A 19,154-nucleotide genomic window follows, 5' to 3' on the forward strand; every position below is an offset into this window, starting at 1 on the left:
TATATAATTTGGCTATATACTTTCTCACTAATTTTCTCAATAATTATTGTATCATATGATATACCAGGCATGTGCAGGACTACAGGTCAATGCATTTAGTATTAAGATGTTCCCTTCTATTTGGATATATCTAAAGTTTGACGATTAATTTAATGTTTGTATAGTTAGCTTCAACTCAATTAATGAAAACATTAGTTTGATAAGCCTGGAGTTGAACTTGAGTCTGTGTCATAGAGTTGACGCTATTTATGAAGCATCTATTACTGTCTATGCTAGTCACGTAGTTTATCATGGTATGCAGTAATGTCCTGTGATCTCTCTGTGAGAGATAGATAGCATAGAAGTAAATTGGGGAATGGAGTTAAGAGCTTGATATCTTTACCCCAGTAAATCTCAATAGATATAATTTATGTTATTTTTTGGTAAGCAAGCTGTTTTAGCCAACTGTAGAATGTTGTATACACATTACCAAACATACCTTGCAAAAAACCAATTCGGCTTTGGTAGTGACCATGGTCAGGGTACACAGACCCCCCACCCCCGTGTTATATATTCAGTCAAGCATGACAAGGGTTCTCTCCCACTCTTTATTTGAGATCAGGCATAGCATAACCTTGCAAAGATGTGCTAGTTACATGTATTATAATCTATGTGTTCTATTTGTTGAGACGGTATTTGTTATATCACTTTAGATTTGGTCATCTATAGCTATTATATACGTGTACATGTAGTAGGCCACCTTGTAAGCTGCCGTGTGGGTAATTTCATTATGAGTTTGTATATATTTGATCGTAGTGTCCCCCTCCCTCGTCAATCTCTTCCTTCTGCATCTCCTCCTTTTCCTTCTTCTTTGTCTTCTTATTCTCCTCTTTCTGGTTCTTCTCGATCATTCTCCTTTCCTTGTTCTACTTTTCCTCTATTCTTCTATCTTCCTCTCCTTATCCCAGTTCCTCGTCTTTCTCTTCTTTCACCATTGTTCTGGGATGCGTCAGATTCTCTTATCATGTCAGTATAGTGTTATCCCTATGTTAATGTGTTACATAAGTTAGTATAACTTAATTGTGAACTGTGGGACGTAGAAAACGTAATGAAAATATAGTGGGGATTTGTTTCTGTTTCATATTTTGTCATAAATTGCATCTATGAAACATGCATTCAGGCGAATGCTTACTTTCTGTTTTGACACTGTTTATCACAAAGGATTTTGGTTGTTCTGTTTTCTTGCAGGTTATGTAAGCGGCATCTTCTGCCCTCTTTTGTTGGAGTTGATTTTATACACAAAATAAAGTGGGCCTTATACCCAACGGTGCTGAGAACCCAAACTTGAACTTGCCCAAGATCCTTTATTTGAATTGCGATCCCCTTACATGGGGAAGGAAGGGGGTATTCCTCCCCCATCATGCATCCTCCTCCCCCGTGCCGTCTCCTTCCATAGATTACAGACTTACACTTCTTTGATACAAAGTTTCTGGATATTCTAGCAAAAGTGTGAACCAGATCATTGAATTTTACTTGTAAAAATGAAAAAGCTCGGGTCCAATGGGAGGGGGATTGGTATACCCCACCCGACCCTTTCCTTGCTCGGTCCCATTAAAATATACTCGATAGCCTACACTTTGGGGATTTACAATATTTTCCAACTATTACATTCCACAAAAAGGCTACACGATTAGATCGTTCTGTAATTTCATTTCTAAAAATACAAAATCTCCGTCATGTGGGAGGGGCATATAACCGGCGCACGCCCCCCTTTATTTTTCGTTAAAAACAAAAGAAATAAAAAGAAAAAAACATGAAATGAAACCCGAAAGTGGCACCAGAAATATTAGTCACGCCCCACCCCCCCTTTACAGAATTCCTGGATCTGCCCCTGTGCCACGGCCCTGTTTTATGAAGAGTTAAATTGATGATATAGTTGATTTCAACTGTAAGTCTATGACAGCCTGTGTGGTAAGCAAATTTAAAATCGATTTTATCTTTTAGGGTCTGTGGTCATCATGTAGTAGTGGATTGGAATGGGGTAGTGATTTCAACTTTGTGTATCATTACAAAACACGAGTGTCTACTTATTAAAAGATTCATAGAGGTTTCTGAATATGTAAATGAAATTGAATAAACAAGCACGGCCGAGCCAACTCTTCCATTTGACATGTTTACGTGGAAGTGGTGAAACACCAAAGTCCCCCAGGCAAGTCTTGCATGCAATGTCAAATATTATATTATACACTGTCAACGTGCTATTTCTTCGCGTGTGTGTGATTTTTACGGCCTCCATAGCTAAGAAGTCGGTCTGAAATATCTGCGATATATTCAGTTTCTAAATGAGTTGTGCGAGCGAGGATACTCTGAGGTATTGCGTAGGATAGGAGCACTGGCGAGGAGCGCGGCAGGCGCAGAGCTACATGCATGCTGCATGGCAGAAAACCGCTCATCATGCGATGCACTAGCTGTATTGCCAACGTACAGCATGCAGCAAGCCGCGCTTCGGTACGGTACACATGTGGCCAGCTAGCTCATCTTTACCTATTGCATTGGTTCGACCCGAGACTGCATAACGTTACTGTATGGAACGCTACAGAATGGAAGGAAGCTCACATGGGCTCTGAATGATGACTATCTAACGTTTCTAGGTCCAACAGTTAGACCTTTACAAATGAGATTGAGGATGTTGTGCCGGTTGTGATGCACCGCGGGAAAACTGTCAGGCATTTCAATGCTCGTGAGGTACCTTGCGGCTTGAAGTTTCTTCTTCTTCTTATCACCTGCTGCCTTCCGACAGTTCAACCTTGAAGATTCTTGCAGATCTTGGTGACAGTAGTTTAAATTTTATGTATGATTAATTGGGGTAGGGTGCATGTGTCAATATTAGATAATTTACAAGGTGCAACTGCAAGTAAAAACTTCCTCAAAACTAGCAGGTGCTGCATGCTGCCTTCATAGTTCCTTCGTCAGTAGGAGACAAAAGGCATTTATTGTGATGACTGAGACCACCACAACATTGGCTGCTGGAGCTGGCCTGGGACGAAGTGGGAGGGCCTTCATTCAATCCAAAAAAGACCTAACCCCGCCCGAGTTGGGCGCTCCTTCACACAAATGTGAATTTATTCAGGCTGGTCGCAATCACCAAAGTCAAAGACCTAAATTCTAGGCCCTGTACTAATTCAACCTTTCTAACAACAAACATATCTAGATCTAACTACGTACGTGGAATAGGAAAGAATGAGTTTTGGTGGTGTAGAGTCTGGGATAGAGCATGCGCGTGATTGAGGAGGGATGAGTGAGGTAACTTGATTGGCTTAATTGGGTGGGTGTTCACACGTTTGGATGGTCTTGTGGATTTGATCATTTGGTGATGATCGAAGAAAGCCTCGCGGTTGAGCGAACGGTGCAAGCTGGGTGTGGATCTTGTAAGGAATGTAGAACATCACAGGATGGAGATGCTCATGTCACTGTTGTAGTACACTAATGTACTTGTACTCTGTTTCTCTTTACCGGTACTACTATAGAATACCTAATTGAAAAGTATAATGTGATGTCCATCCCAGCTCCTGCAGCATTGCCATTGATGATACACTTGATCAGTTGATGTACATTACATATTGTAGCTCTTGGCCCAGCTAGCTAGTACCAGTAGTTGTAGCCCATTTCTGGTATCGGTTCGGGGTGTGTCTAGCTGCCCTCTGCTGGATCATCTCAATCTTGCTCAGTTATTGATATTCCTTTGTGGTTGATGGATCCCATGTGCATAGATGCCAAGTTAAAAAAAAAATTTTATGAGTGAGATTTTCATGACTCAGCATCTCGTTGCACGCGCATGTGCCTGAGCGAGGGAACGAAGTGACTGAGCTGAGCGAGGGGAGGGGATTGGGAGGGGGGTGTCCGTCCTACCACGGTAAGGAGCTTTTTCAATCTTTAGCTCTTAGTCTTATGCTGCAAGCTGGTGCATATACTTAAATGACTATAATATTTTTTACTTGTTTTGAAAGACAAAAAGGAAATATGCCTTGTTAGTTCAATTGCAACTCTCACTTTAATCCTTTAAGCTATGCTCCCAATGCGTGAGAAAAATGGGTGTCATATGTGAGATCATGAGACAGACCCTAAATGCTTGAGTCTCACTCACAATGCGTGAGACTTGGTAGCTCTGCATGTGTACAGCCGATAGGTAAAGTAAGATTTGTACAAGAGGCGTATTCCACTAACGTTAGACTGAGAGGTCTGACCAGTCTTCTGTAGGCCTAGATCTATATGCCGCACATGGCTTTGTGAGTTTCAGTGAGATGAGGTGTAGACTTCTTCCCATTAAGGCCAAGGTGTTGTTATTTCTTTGGCCGACATTGTCAATATGCTTGTTCCAAAAACTTCCACTATAAGTTTCAGTTCAGCATGGATGCTATTGTGATGCTGAGGTACTTTGTGGCTTCCACAGGGGTCAGGATTGAGTCATTGAATTTGAATTGTTTCCTCTTCCAACATCCTAGTGACTGATATCACTTCATAATTTGTGTTCAGCTCCATCATAGCAATATGTCTGTTTATTCACCGAACTGGTCAAGATCTTCTTTTAGCTGTTTGGTATCAGAATCTGAGTGGATAATAAAGTACTATAATACAACTTGTAGTAGGGTTCTATTACCGGTACTAACCAATTGCTTACTCTGATCTTCTTGTTATGGGCAAGTCCAAAATGCGTGTTACAAATTAGATTTCAGAAGCTTTTAATTTATGGCTTGGAAAAATGGTGTAGATGGCCTTTAATTATAATGAATTTCATCATGATGATTTATATAGTGCGCTCTTGTTATAACGAACACGGTTATAACGAAATACCGGTTACAACAAAGTAAAACTTCAGGTTGCAACGTTATCCACTCTTTGTATTTTTATTGTTTATTTGTTCGGTTATAACAAAATTTTGATACAAGATAATAAAAGAAAACTGCTGGTCGCGAGGACTTCATTATAACGTGAGTTCACTGTAGGAGAAGAATAATCATGCAAAAAATAATGACAAGTAACCTTGACAATTATATTTTAGAAGAGAAAATATGTGTTGTTACGTATGTTACTCAGAAAAAATTGTTCTTTTTTTAAAACATTTTTTTCAACCTGAAAACTCTGAAAGTATTTTATTTTAAAAAGTTCTTGTACAAGCTTGTAATTCAGTGTGATAAATGTCACATTACTTGTGACTATCAGAGGCCAAAGTTTCATGTTATGACTCAATGAGGCAAAAAGCTTTACGGGATCTAATTGAAGACAGACATGATGTGTTAAGTATGGGACAGTTACATGTGGGATGTTTTGTCCCACATTCATATAGTGTGTGGAGAACAACTTGAGTATGCATGCCCTTGATTTTTTTATCAGAATCAGGGTTCGAAATTGGCGATGGTCCGCTGGCCATTGGCCACCCGAAATCATGTCGGACTAGCTAAAAATCATTAAATTCTGAAGTTACTAGTCCGTCTGGCTAGCCAAAATATTGCTTCAGTGTCAAAATTGATTCTAAGTAGTCCGCCTGGCTAGTTTAGAAAAAAGTTTAGTGCGACCCCTGTAATTGAATAGTTACTCTTAAAATATTGAATGAAAAAGGGTTTACTCCCATCAACTACAAAGCACTCGGAGAGCACAGACCTCCGCCAAGCCAACAACTCATTTCCACCCAATTTCCTCAAATACATGTAAAAGCCTTTTGTTTAGGTTATTATATGGCGCCTTGCCTGAGCAGTGCGCGCACTTTAGTGCACATATCTAAACCTTCAGTATGTGCAGCTTGAATCCCAAGTTCGTTTACCTTATATGCCAAAAGATGAAAAATTCATACAAAATCTGTACACAATTCCTGGATCGCTTCCAAAATTGAATGAGGTGTTCCTTGTGGCAATATTGACTTTTCCTGCAAGTTTCATTTTAATCCATACACAACTTTTTGAGTTATTTCGCAAACAGACAAACCAACGCCGATGATCACTTAACCTCCTCCTTGGTGGAGGTTCATGAAGGGCAATTTGCCATAAAAAGTTGCAATAAAAAAACAACTTGATGCATGAACCATTATTTATGCAGTGCCTGCTGCACAGAATCTCATTTATATGATATGGATAACGGGTATATCATTATGATGTCTCTTTAGCAATCAGGTTGTTGATTCGAGTCACACTTGAGTATGTATGTAAGCCCATGATTTTCATCATTGCTAATACTGTACCAAAACTCTGAATGTATCTGTGTTTATGTTACATTCTAATAAAGGGCAATTTGTTAATGACTCACTTGCATTAAAACAATTCGATGCAAGAAATTTGAAGTAACATCGTCATTATCATCACATACATCTGTTGTAGCTAGCTGGGGCTTTGCAGTGCGTGGTTAATAGCACCCAATATAAGTGAAAGTGTGTATATCATGTTCTTTTTTGTTTTTAAGGAGAATAAAACCCAAATTATGTATTGTGTGAATTTATGGAATGCAGCAATATTAGTGGAACCTATCAGTGAAAGTTTGAAGAAATGCTATTAATTCATGATAATTTTTGGTGCAGCCATCTCTGAATGAGAAGACTATCAACAGTTCATGATATCATTCTTGGCTCTACATGAAGGAAATTCCACATTGTTTATCTTTCTAGCATAATGAAAGAGCCCTTGACTTACAATGTAGCTTAGAGAGCTTTCAAAGAACAGGGAAATATTACCGGTACCCTTAAACATGAATGTCAGTATGAAGTCGAGGGAATGTTACTTTTATTAAAGAATCAAATTTTGCAGAATTTTCTTATATTTTCTCTACATCATTGTCAATGAGTAGTGTGAGAATCTTCTGACATATTTTCTTTTAATATCATTGGACATGGGAAATGTCATGAACTATACAGTTTTCTTATACAGCAATGTAGGCATTGAAACTTCAAGAATTTATAACTTTTGAGTGGCTTATATCCAACTTTCCTCATAATTTGCTTCAAAATAAATTTGTATTCAACTAATATTGCTGTTGTCTTTCAATCTGCATGTTAGTATTGTTATACATTGTATTTGAATTTAATTTCCCTTTAAATCAAATCTGATGTACATTGCAGGGAATGATTTTCCTTCTCAAAATTGAATAGCAATTTTAGTTGATAGTGATACATTTTGAACAAAATGGTGTACAAGTCTATGCAATGAAATTGCTATGCAAGATATTTTGCATAGCAGTCATACAAGAATGCATAGCAAACTGCTATGCGATACCAGGAAAATTATTCCCGGCATTGTGTATTTTACTACCACCCCCCCCCCCCCCCCCCCCTTGGAATTGAAAAGTCAGGTATTGCCTCAATATATAACTCAAAACAGTTTCTGCAAAGTTGGGATGCCTTCTGCAGGATCATTGACCATTCGTGCATTGAGTACTTTTGTAAATGCTATGTCCCATAAGTAACATTATTTATTTGCCTAATCAAGAGGATAGATTTCCATTTTTTTTCTCTTTCTATGGTATTTATCTTCTGTAAACAATGAATTAGAACTTCCCAGAATAGCACTCCAATATCTGTGCAGTAATTTGAGAAAAAAACCTAAAAATGTCCTCAATTCTTTACGTATGGGACATTTCATGATACCGGAGTTTAAAGATAATAAAAAGTTTTGGTACCTCAAAAGTTTCCTTGAATTTCCTTGTCTTAGTTTGTGTTTCAGGTTAAAGTACCTTTCATATAACTAACACTGTGAGACTTACTCGCCCCAAAGTGCTCTCATGTCTTAGTAATCATGCAATTAACTGCGACCAGCAGCCCCATACGCATAGCGACCAGCAGTCCCATACGCATAGCGTAATCGAGCTTCGCATTGTAGCATTCAGGATCATGACATATTTAGTATCGCAGGATAAATGTCAACTTAAAATCCCAAAAATTCTTCAATTTGAAGACTTACCAATTAAGGTGAAGTATTGAAAACAGGCTTTGGGCAACGTTTGGTTCTGCCTATAGTCCCTTTCTGTTCGAATTGATGACTGAATGTGACTCGGTCGAGAGGACCTTGGGAGAGCTACATACACTGAATACTACAGCCAGTGCATGCGAACACATCACATGCGCACAAATTTCAAATCCATCAACGGATAAGATGTTTGTGTGCGCATGCGCTGGCCGTAGTAGTCAGTGTATGTAGCTCTCCCAAGGTCCTCTCAACCGAGTCACATTCAGTCATCAATTCGAAAAGAAAGGGACTATTAGCAGAATCAAACGTTGTTCGAAGCCTGTTTTCAATACAGTGCACTCCCGTTATAACGAAATGCTCGGGACCGGCAGTTTTCTTTCGTTATAACCGAACAAATACAACATATAACGAAAACAAGGAAACCACATATATACACTGTATATATCATATTCTGTTTGCTGAATACTCATCATACACTGGAAAGCTATGTGAAATGTGATGGGATAACTGTATCACAATAAGAAACGCAAGTTCCCCTCAGAAACTGTGGAACAAACACACAGTGGTGTGAAGCGTTCACCCATGTAGAGACGCTATGCTTGTTCCGCTACGTATTTTCGAAAGCAATTCGCATTTCGTTATAATGGAGCATATTTCTTTTGTTTTTCTTTGTCTGTGGCGCTCGGAAAAGACTTCGTTATAACGGAAATTTCGCTATAACCGTGTTCGTTATAAGCGAATTTTTTACCATAGACTTTAATGGTGATAATTTTGGGACCAGAAGATTTACTTCGTTATAACGAAATTTCGTTATAACCGTGTTCGTTATAACGGGAGTGCACTGTACTTCAAATTAATTGGTAAGTCTTCAAATCGAAGAAATTTTTGGATTTTAAGTTGACATTTACCCGCGATACTAATTCTGTCATGATCCTGAATGCTACAATGCGAAGTCCCATTACGCTATACTTATGGGGCTGCTGGTCGCAGTTAGCTATGCGTACAATGGGCTGCACGCTGCTGGTCGCAGTCAGTGGTTTTGTACAATATTTATCGACGCCGTACGGCGACGGCTCTGGTACGAAACCATTATTGCATGATTACTGAGACATGAGAGCACTTTGGGGCGAGTAATTCTCACAGACAACGTACTTTAACGTGAAACACAAACCAAGACAAGGAAATTCAGGGAAACTTTTGAGGTACCAAAACTTTTTGTTATCTTTAATTAGGATGTGATCGAAAGTTTGCGAAGGTGGTTGAAAACAAGTGGTCAAAATTACCTACACTAACATGTTGTACTCTGGTTTCATTCCCCTTACAGTGAGTGACAGGACAGTGACAGTGCCTGAACTTGCGGACAGATCTATCGTGGCTCTTGCAGAGAAGACAGTGATATTCAAATGGATTGCATTGCGGTATGACAAATTGACCCACAAAGCTACAGAGTGCAGGCAAATGGATGACAAGTTTGATAAACAAAAGTAAACTTGGGTCAAAACTATGATAGTTCAACCGATGGGTGATTGATAAGATTCTGAAATCTGCCAGCAAGTTGTGAATTGGCACATGTTTATCTGAGGTAGTTTGTCGAGTTATCATCAATGATGAGTCGCCTGAGAGGAGCACAGCCTGCACTGCTGAATGTGGGAGACCAGAGGGAGGTGTTTGTGACAGCTTTTGAGGTGGATAAGCAGGAGAATGCATTCAGGTTTTGGGGACAGTTTGACAATGAAGCAGTTGAAATGCTGGAAAACTACATGTTGGAGGCTCAAATGGAGGCTGAAGCAAGCTTGCACCCACAGCCTGGAACTTTGTCACCAGGTGATGTGTGCCTGGCCCAGTTCATGGAGGATGGACAGTGGTATCGCGCACGTGTCGAAAGTGTCACTGGCAATGATGTCATCGCATACTTCATTGATTATGGCAACACAGAGATAATTCCTAGGGGGCGGGTCAGAGTCATGCAGGAAAAGGTGCTGGATTTACCACCCCAGGCAACAAATTGCAAGCTAGCAAACACCGAGCCAATTATAGACAATTCCACGCTGAAAGCAGGTACACACAACTACTTACGCAAACAACTTGAATATCAGACATTTTGGGCTGAAGTGATTGCATGTATTGGTGGCAACCTGGAAGTCAAGTTGTCAGATGTCAGGAGTAGAGTAGACGTGGCAAAGCAAATCATAGCAGATGGATTTGGCCGCACTGCAACTGGAGAGAGCAGCCCCTCAAAGAAACATGGATACAAACTCATGTCTCTCGATGTGGGCAATCGAGAGCGAGTGTATGTGAGCAATGTGAACTCGCCAAATCAGTTTTGGGTGCAGCAGGAGAAGCTAACCAAGGACTTGGATGATCTGATGAATGATATGCTCCCTCATTACTCCAAGACGCATAGCACAACTAAGCGAGGACACTTCTCACGAGGAGATCCATGTGTGACAACATTCTCTGATGACGGAAGCTTCTATCGTGCTCTTGTGACAAATACCATGGGATCAAATAACTATGAGGTCTTTTTTGTAGACTATGGCAACTCTGACGTCAAGACAAAGGATGAGATACTTGAAATCACTCCACAATTCTTGTCCCTGCCTGCAGTTGCTATCGAGTCGTGTCTAAGTGATGTTGATCCCAGCTCTTGCCACACAGATCAAGCTGCTGCCAGATTTGAAGAGCTTGTTGCAGAAAAGATTATCTGCTGCAAGGTGACACGCAAGATGGGAGACAAGTGTTCACTGCTCATGATTGATCCCACTGGTGGTGAAAATGCAGACATTGCTAGTGTGTTGGTGAAAGAGGAGCTAGCAGGAAGACCCAACCAGATGAGTAGCCCACATTCAAAGACTAGCCCACCCTCAGGTCACAGCGTCCAAAGTGGATCACCTCAAGCGCAGTCAGCTGCTAGAGAGCTAGACTTTCAGTCTCCTAAGTTCAAGAAACCGCAGATCAGAGTTGGCGACAGACTGAATGTGCAGTTGACTTCAGTTGCCAGTGGAGCAGAGTTCTCATGCCATCTTGTGAAAGATGCGGACAAATTTCAGGCATTGATGGACAAGCTGGGCAAGACTTATTCAAGCAAATCCGTTGGTGAGCACAGTATTCGACAAGTTGCAGCAGGTTTACCATGTTGTGTGCAGTTCTCTGAAGACCAGATGTGGTACCGAGCAGAAGTGACGCATATCAGAGGCCAGGATGTCGAAGTATGCTATGTCGACTATGGAAACAACGAGATAGTGACAGCAGCCCAGCTAAAGAGCCTCAAACCAGAGTTCTTCAATCTCCCTGTGCAATCCATCAAGTGCAGCCTTCATGGTGTGCCACAAAAGAGCACAGCAAAGTCACAAGAGGTGAAAGACTTTCTCGATTCAACTGTGGCAGAGCTGGATCTGTGCGCCAGTGTTGAAGGGGAATACAATGGGGTTTTCAGCATTCAGTTAAGTGATCCAGCAACTGGTGATAACATCAATGACATGGTCAAATGCATGGTGACTGAAAGGAGCTCTAGAGTGCCATCGCCAAGAGAAAAAGTGCAAGCAGAATACCGCAACCAGTCTCTGAAAGAGGGAGAAGTTTTGCAGGTCTTCGTTGGCCATGTGGATGATGATGCCCGATTGTACTGCCAAAAGTCAGCCACGGTAGAAGAGCTAGAGGAACTCATGGACCAGATGGCTCAGCACTTCACAAACCAGCATGGGAGTGCTCCTTCCCTTGCACCAGGCATGCCATGTGCAGCAAAATATCCAGCAGATGAAGCGTGGTATAGAGCCAGAGTCACCGAAGTAGAGAGAGGTGGCAAGGTGACCGTCACATTTGTAGACTATGGCAACTCAGAAGTCATTGATGCTTCCCAGATTCAACTTCTGACTTCAGACATGCTCCAACTACCAGCTCAGGCCATTCCATGTATTCTAGATGGTCTTGTTGGAGGCCACCTTTCAAGTACAGATGTTGCAAAACTTCAGGAACTCATTGAAAGTGAGTGCTCAATAGAAGTGAGTTCAAAAGACAGGAAAAGCGGCTGCTTTGTTGTGAAGATGACAGGACCAGAAGGAAACTGCATCAATGACATGTTCAGGAAAGCTCAAAAAGTAGAAAGGAAACGCAAGTCAAGTGAGGAGAACATGATGTCACCCCCTCGAAATGATGGTTATGCTTCTGACAGAAGGAAGCGCAAGTCAAGTGACGAGAATATGATGTCACCCCCTCGAAATGGTGATTATGCTTCTGACAGCAGACATGGAAATAGATCTCATTCTCAGATGCAAAGAAAAACGGATGGCGTTAGTTCGAATGCTAGCTTCAAGGGAAAGCTATCTCCTCGAAATGATAGATTTCAGCAAAGTGAGAAATCACCCAAGGGCAAGAGTGATGCCTTTAACAGGGGAGGCAGTGGTGATGCCACTACCAATAATCTGAGAATGTCAAAGTCACGTTCTGATAGAGGATCTATTTCTTCCAGTACTTCTGAAAGATCTGATCGAAGCAATCGTTCCAGCAAATCTGGTGGAAACAGCTATCGTTCTGATGATGATAGACGTAAAGGATTCCGAGAACGTCCTGCCAAAAAACGTCCTGACCCAAACCTGCTTTCTGTCACTCCGCTGCAATTCACTGAAATCAAGTTTCCAGCAAGGGGTGCTGTAGATGTCTACATATCCCATGTCAGTAATCCTAGCGAATTTTGGTGTCAAACAGCAGAGTCTACTCCACAACTGCAAAGAGTGATGTCTGAGTTGCACGCTAGGTACGGAAGTCTGGGACCAAGTGACCGCAGGTTGAAAAACACAACAGTGGGGACACCGTGTGTTGCTCAGTTTTCAGAAGACAAATGCTGGTATCGTGGTGTCGTAGTCAACAAGCATGTGAAAATGCTGGAGGTATTATTTGTAGACTATGGGAATAGTGAGAAAGTTTCTCTTGCAGGGATCAAAGAGATAACTCCAGAGTTGATGAAGCTTCCTGTGCTTGCAGTGAAGTGTAGCTTAGAAGGTGAGAGGGAGTGGCAAAATGCACACACAGAGGCCATGAAAGAGACAGCGGACAGGACAGAGCCATTCAAATGTGAGGTGAAGAAGACAGACTGTGGAGTCTATGTGGTGGATCTCCTGTGGGAAGGGAAAAGGATGACAGATGTGTTGACCAAGATGAAGTTGCCATCACCCACTGTTGCTCCTGTCACAACACCAGCTCCCAAGCAGGTAGAGTCTGAGATTTCCAAGGTGACAACACCAACTGTGTCCACACAGAATTCAACTGCCGCATCAACCCATCAGCTTATGTATGCCATAGCAACAGAGCTTGAGTGCCTCCAAGTTGACCAGGTTGAGGATGTAGTGATCAGCTATTGGGAAGGCCCATCCAGATTCTGGTGTCAACTTGCCAAAAAGTGTGCCAGCTTAGATGAGCTGATGGACAGCTTGCATGGAGACAGATCAGGTGGGAAGATTGATGCTTCTGCCATCAAGCCAGGGCTTGTGTGCTGTGCCAAGTATGCTGAAGACGGAGCCTGGTATCGAGCACAGGTTACACAGGCAGAACCTGCTACTCAGCCAGAAGTCCTCTTCATTGACTATGGCAACAAGAGTAAGGTGACATTAGCTGACCTCAGGGTATTACCACAAGCAATGACATCACTGCCAGCCCAAGCCATGCAATGCTTTCTGTCAGACCTCACTCCAGCCCAGGCAGCATCTCCTGCTGCTGTGGATAAGTTCACACAACTGATAACGGACAAGCAGCTTGTTGCTAAAGTCATTCAGAAGGAGACAGCAAAGGTATCGGTCGATCTGCATGACACAAGCACTCCAGAAGATGTGAACATCACCGACGAAATCAAGAAAGTTGTGGCAGATGTGGAAGAGCCACCAAGCTACCCACCTCCAAGAATTACTGAGAGTTCTGATGCAGTGTACGTAACTAACGTTGATGCTGAGACAGGTACTGTTTACATACAGCTTGCGTCATCAACGGAACAGTTGGACTCAGTTACCTCCATCATGCAATCTACATATGAATCCTGTGGTTCTGATGAGTACCAGTTACCAAATCCTGTTGTGTCTCAAGCATGCTGCACTAAGTTCTCAGAAGATGAGCAGTGGTACAGAGGAGTCGTTATGGCAACAACAGCTACCACAGCAACTGTTCACTTTATTGACTATGGGAATCGTGAAGAAAAACTCTTGAGTGACCTCAAAGCACCAACGGAAGAGCTGCTTAACATACCACACATTGCCCTAGAGTGCCATATGGATGGACTCCCACTGGTACCATGGCAACAGGAAGCTGCTGATCACTTGCTGAACATCACAGCAGAGAAAGAACTTGCCTGCAGCTTCACAAGTACCAGTCACCCACACTCCATTAGGTTGAGGGATGAAGCAATGGATGTACATGCGGAAATGGAGAAGTTCTTCGGAGAGAGTAAAGGAGTTGCATTGAGACAGCCAGCTGTGTATCCACCCCCTTCTGTCAATGAACTAACTCAAACAGGGTATGTAGTCAATGTTGATGCTGCATCTGGGACAGTCTACCTCCAACTATCTTCTGCAACTGAGCAACTTGACACAATCACTGCACAACTGGAAACAACCTACCAGTCAAGTGGAAATGAACTTTTGCTCACCGACGTCTGTGAGAGCCAGGCATGCTGCACAAAATTCTCAGAAGATGATCAGTGGTATAGAGGAGTAGTCAGATCAAAGACTGCAACCACAGCTCATATCTTCTTTGTTGATTATGGGAACAGCGAGGAAAAGCAGCTGACTGATCTTAGGGCACCACCACCTGAGCTTTTGAAGATACCTCAAATTGCACTCGAGTGCAAGTTGCAAGGAATTCCCAAGTTACCATGGCAGCAAGGAGCAGTGGACTACCTCCTTGAGGTCACTGCAGACAAGGAATTGACTTGCTCTTTCACCGCTGTCAATCCACCTTATCTTGTGTCACTGAAAGATGGTTCCAGTAACATCAATGAAGCTATGCTGAAACTGTGTGGAGGTTCACAAGAAGAAGTGCAGGTGCAGTCAATATCGTATCCACTGCCAGAGGTATGCGCAGGGACAGAGCCTGTCTATGCAGTGAATGTTGATGCAGCAACTGGTACTGTATTTGTTCAGCTAGCATCTTCTACTGAGAAGCTTGATAACATTTCCTCCCTCCTCGAGACAGCATATGGTTCCTGTGGCTCAGAGCAACAACTCATGAGACCTTCATCCGGCCAGGCATGCTGCACAAAATTTTCTGAAGATGAGCAGTGGTATCGTGGTATCGTTCGACAAATCACGTCATCAACAGCAGAGGTATTCTTTGTCGACTACGGAAACAGTGAGGAGAAGCAAATGGAGGACTTGAAAGTCCCTACAGAAGAACTGCTCAAAATTCCTCAAATTGCCATCCAGTGCCAGCTAGATGGTGTGGCTCAGTTGCCATGGCAGCAGGAGGCTGTTGATCACTTCTTAAACATCATTGCAGAAAAGGAGCTCCAGTGCACGTTTAACACCAGTTCAGAACCACCATCAATCATCCTCCATGACGGTTCCTGTGGTGTGAATGCAGAGATGATCCCTCTCCTGGCAGAGAAGGAGGGAGTAGCACCCACAGAGGGTCAGGATTTCAAGTTCAAGTCATTAGCACCCACTCTGCTCCACCAGAGGAAAGCAGAGGTATACATCACAGCAACAACCTCACCGGGTGAGTTCTGGCTCCAGCCGTTGGCTGGCGAGGAGGCGTTGTCACTTCTGATGGATGAACTGCACGCCCATGGAGAGGATTCATCTACTGAACTCCTGAAGAATCCTGCCGTCGGAACTCCCTGTGTAGCAAAGTACTCCAGCGATGAGGGATGGTACCGGGGCACTGTTACAGACCTAGATGGAGATGCCGTCACGGTCCGGTTTGTGGACTACGGCAACACAGATGCAGTTACGGCTGCAGACCTGAAGGTAATGAACCCGCCGCTCGTGCAGCTTGAAGCTCAAGCAATCTGTGGTGCTCTTTCTGGACTTTCTCCTGTGGATGGTCAAGCCTGGTCAGCAGAGGCTGCTGAATTCTTTGAAACTGTAGTTGCCGACAAACTACTGCTGATGGAAGTTGTGGCTGAATCTGATGGTAAGTCGTAAGAAAATGCTACCTAGGATCATTTCATTTTATCTAGCACAGTTTTGTCATCCAAATAAAGTATAGCTTGCAAAAGGAATGATTTTTTTTTCCTAAAATGTGAGATAGTTTTCGTAATGCATGTAAATTCTCTTTATTCATACATTTGTTTATTTAACCTTTGCAAAAAAAAAAAAAAAAAAAAAATCAGCCTATCAGTGGCTAACTGAAGTTCTTCGTGTGAGGCAAACCTTTTTTTTTTCTTGAGATTTTAGGATGCATCTTTTTTATGAAAGACAAGATTTAGGGACATCCATGACTAAACAGTATAATACCACATTGAACAGCATGTGTGCTTTTCATCTCCTTAATGTTTAGATTAAGTAGAAGGAATCTCATGCCATTTTGTTCCTTTTTGAAAATGCCTATTGCAGATATAAAATAGTAATAATAGTGAATTATCATTAAGCAGCCACAGTTTGCTGAGTAGCATTTTTTATGTAAAATTTCCCCAGTGTTCGATTTCATTGCCATTGGTAAAATCTGATTTACATATAATTTCCAGTCTTGAATGATATTGATCTCCCTGTCCTTTGACATTTTATATATTTCTTGCCTTAGGCAAGCTGGAAGTTAAACTGCTTGACATGGGTATGAACATCGGTGAGAAGCTTGTAATGGAAGGTCATGCAGTGTCAACTGTAGAGAGCGTCAGACAATTTCCCTCTGTCACCAGCGAGCCAGGTAAGAATCCTCCTAAATTTCTCCTGTCTTGTAAAGTAGTAATCAAAGAGATAGTTGGTACAGTCTTGAAATTGAAATGCATACATGTAATTGTCAACAGGGATCAAGGTTGAAACTCTACTAGTGCAGTTCTACACAATAATTTGCTGAATTATGCAAATAATATGATGAAGTATAATTGGAATTCTGTTCATGATAATGAAGTAAAGATTAAGAGGATTAGCATATCCTGCATCCTTTGGCAGAGAGATCACACAAAGGAAATGAAAAGTCTATTATGATGAGTTTGGAGTCCCATCCCTCATGAATAGCGTGCCTTCCCAAATAGTTGCCACCTTCTTAAAGTATCCAAGACTAAACCAAACACCAGCACTTTCACTCAAATGCATGTCGCCACTAATATTGCATGGAATAGAACATGTGCATCAAACAGTTCATCTTTCAACAGCATGCATCTGCATCTAGGCATGAAGCAAGACTCTTCAAGTATTAGCTCATGCAAATGATTTTTCATGTTCTGTGACCAGAAGAAAAAGGGTGAAGGTTACCAAAACAAGTTATGAACCAAGTCATTTGGTTGGACCCTTTTCATCTTGTACCTCATTATAATTAATTAATGGAATTCCATATATATTTGATAATAGTTTTTGCATAATTTAAGAATTTTGTAACATAACACTTCATACAAGCCTTCAGAGGTTAGCAGCTTCAAAGTCAATCACATATTCTGTTGATTGAGATACATATCAGGAACCATAACAACTTATGAACATGAATATTCATGATAGGTCATATTTTAATCAGCAGCAATTTGAGCTGCCACCATGACCACTGTATCAAAGTTAAAACCTAAATAGGTTAGTGATGTTGTAGGGGCAGTATGTGACTTCCCAAAGTTAATGACAAACTCCAACGATGTCAACAAATTAATAGCAAAATTTGTTTTAGCAGTGCTCTCATCTTTAGAGCTGGCAAAAATTGATATGTCATCCAAATAAATCTACATTGTAGAACTACTTCTCAGTTAGGCAATGATGAGCTTCATGACTTCGGTAAATACCCTTGAACTGAACTTAACCCAAAGGCTAAGCAGTTTAAGCAATGAAAATGACCATTCCACATAAAATATAAATACTTCAAAACTTTATGAATCGGAATAGAAAAATATGTATCCTTGAGAACCAGTGATGTTTAGTAGTCAGATTGCATTAAGATTTCATTAACACTCCAAAATGTTTCCATCTTGAAATGCTCACACCTAACAGACAAGTTTGGATTTTCAAATTAATAATTTGCCTAAGATCTCAAATTTTCTGTGGAATTGGAAATATATCGTGGACAGAAATAACATTTTCCTTGGGAAATTTTCTGAAATTGCTCCCTTCCGAAAGAACAAAAGAACTTCCAGATTAATTGCCACTTCTTATTCCTCTGAAAGTGGTAATTGAGGAGGGAACAAATTTTGATTTGATTTGATTTCATTTCTTTAGTTGTCCAAATTATGTATAAAAACATGGTATGGAAATTTGATCTTGTCACACATTAATGATCACCTTGATCATGGCACATCTTCACAATATACAAACAACAAATTACATTACAGCATCGGATGGATACTCAAAAAAGAAAGAAAAAAGATTACATTGAACTAAACATTCAATCAGAACACAAACAATCATTGTTTTATGGTGAACATACAAAAATATATATACACAGAAACCTATTTAAAGATTTAAATACTGAAAAGAAAATTCAACCACAAATTATAAAACACACTTCATTAGAAGATACTTTATACACAATTACATCAAAATCGTAATCCAATTAAGTTGTTACACATATTGCACATTGTTCCCCCCTCCCCCACCAGCTAAAGGTCTGCTTTCTTTCACTGATGCCCTGTGCACAGTCAACACTTATCACACATTAACATACGGAAAAAAACCTGCACATATGTTAATCCAACATGTGAAAAGGGACTTATTAGTTTTTTTGCAGATTCAGGGAGCTGTGCTGGGTATGGTGTTTGAAACTTTGAAGGAGCACTTGAGGTGTGGATGCAGCTGCGGATGGGCGAGAAGTACGATGGTTGAACCCACGACGATCCGCTGAGCAATCCCAGAACTGGTTCCTTTGCTAGTAATTATTACAGTAAGGTTCCATTTGCCTGTTGCTGAGCAACCAATAGCACGACCAGTCAGAGAAGTTGCCTTTTGGCCCATGAGATAGCATTTGTCAACACTCCTCAGTGTCACTTGCAAGTCCTTTCCAAACAGCATTCTCATCCGGGAATTGATCTGCTGCATCTGCCCCTGTTCTCATGGCTAAATGCCAGTTTGATCTTCTTCTTGTGCCTCATGCTCATTTTATATGACACGCTAC

At 41.3% G+C, this 19,154-nt stretch overlaps 1 protein-coding gene across 1 annotated transcript in view; it reads left to right on the forward strand.

Annotated features, from left to right (window-relative positions):
* The first annotated feature begins 2,548 nt into the window (after positions 1–2,548).
* LOC139708594 (tudor domain-containing 6-like) overlaps positions 2,549–19,154 on the forward strand; it is a 33,978-nt gene continuing 17,372 nt past the window's right edge. The window contains exons 1-3 of the mRNA XM_071620534.1: positions 2,549–2,724; positions 9,250–16,040; positions 16,650–16,772. Coding sequence (XP_071476635.1) covers positions 9,530–16,040; positions 16,650–16,772 — 6,634 coding nt within the window. The 5' untranslated portion in view covers positions 2,549–2,724; positions 9,250–9,529. The remainder of the gene's footprint in view (positions 2,725–9,249; positions 16,041–16,649; positions 16,773–19,154) is intronic.

This window comes from Diadema antillarum, unplaced genomic scaffold (assembly GCF_040938485.1).
Source record: "Diadema antillarum isolate AM-2024a unplaced genomic scaffold, OU_Dant_1.0 seq00001353_RagTag, whole genome shotgun sequence".
In the NCBI taxonomy this organism is placed as follows: domain Eukaryota; kingdom Metazoa; phylum Echinodermata; class Echinoidea; order Diadematoida; family Diadematidae; genus Diadema; species Diadema antillarum.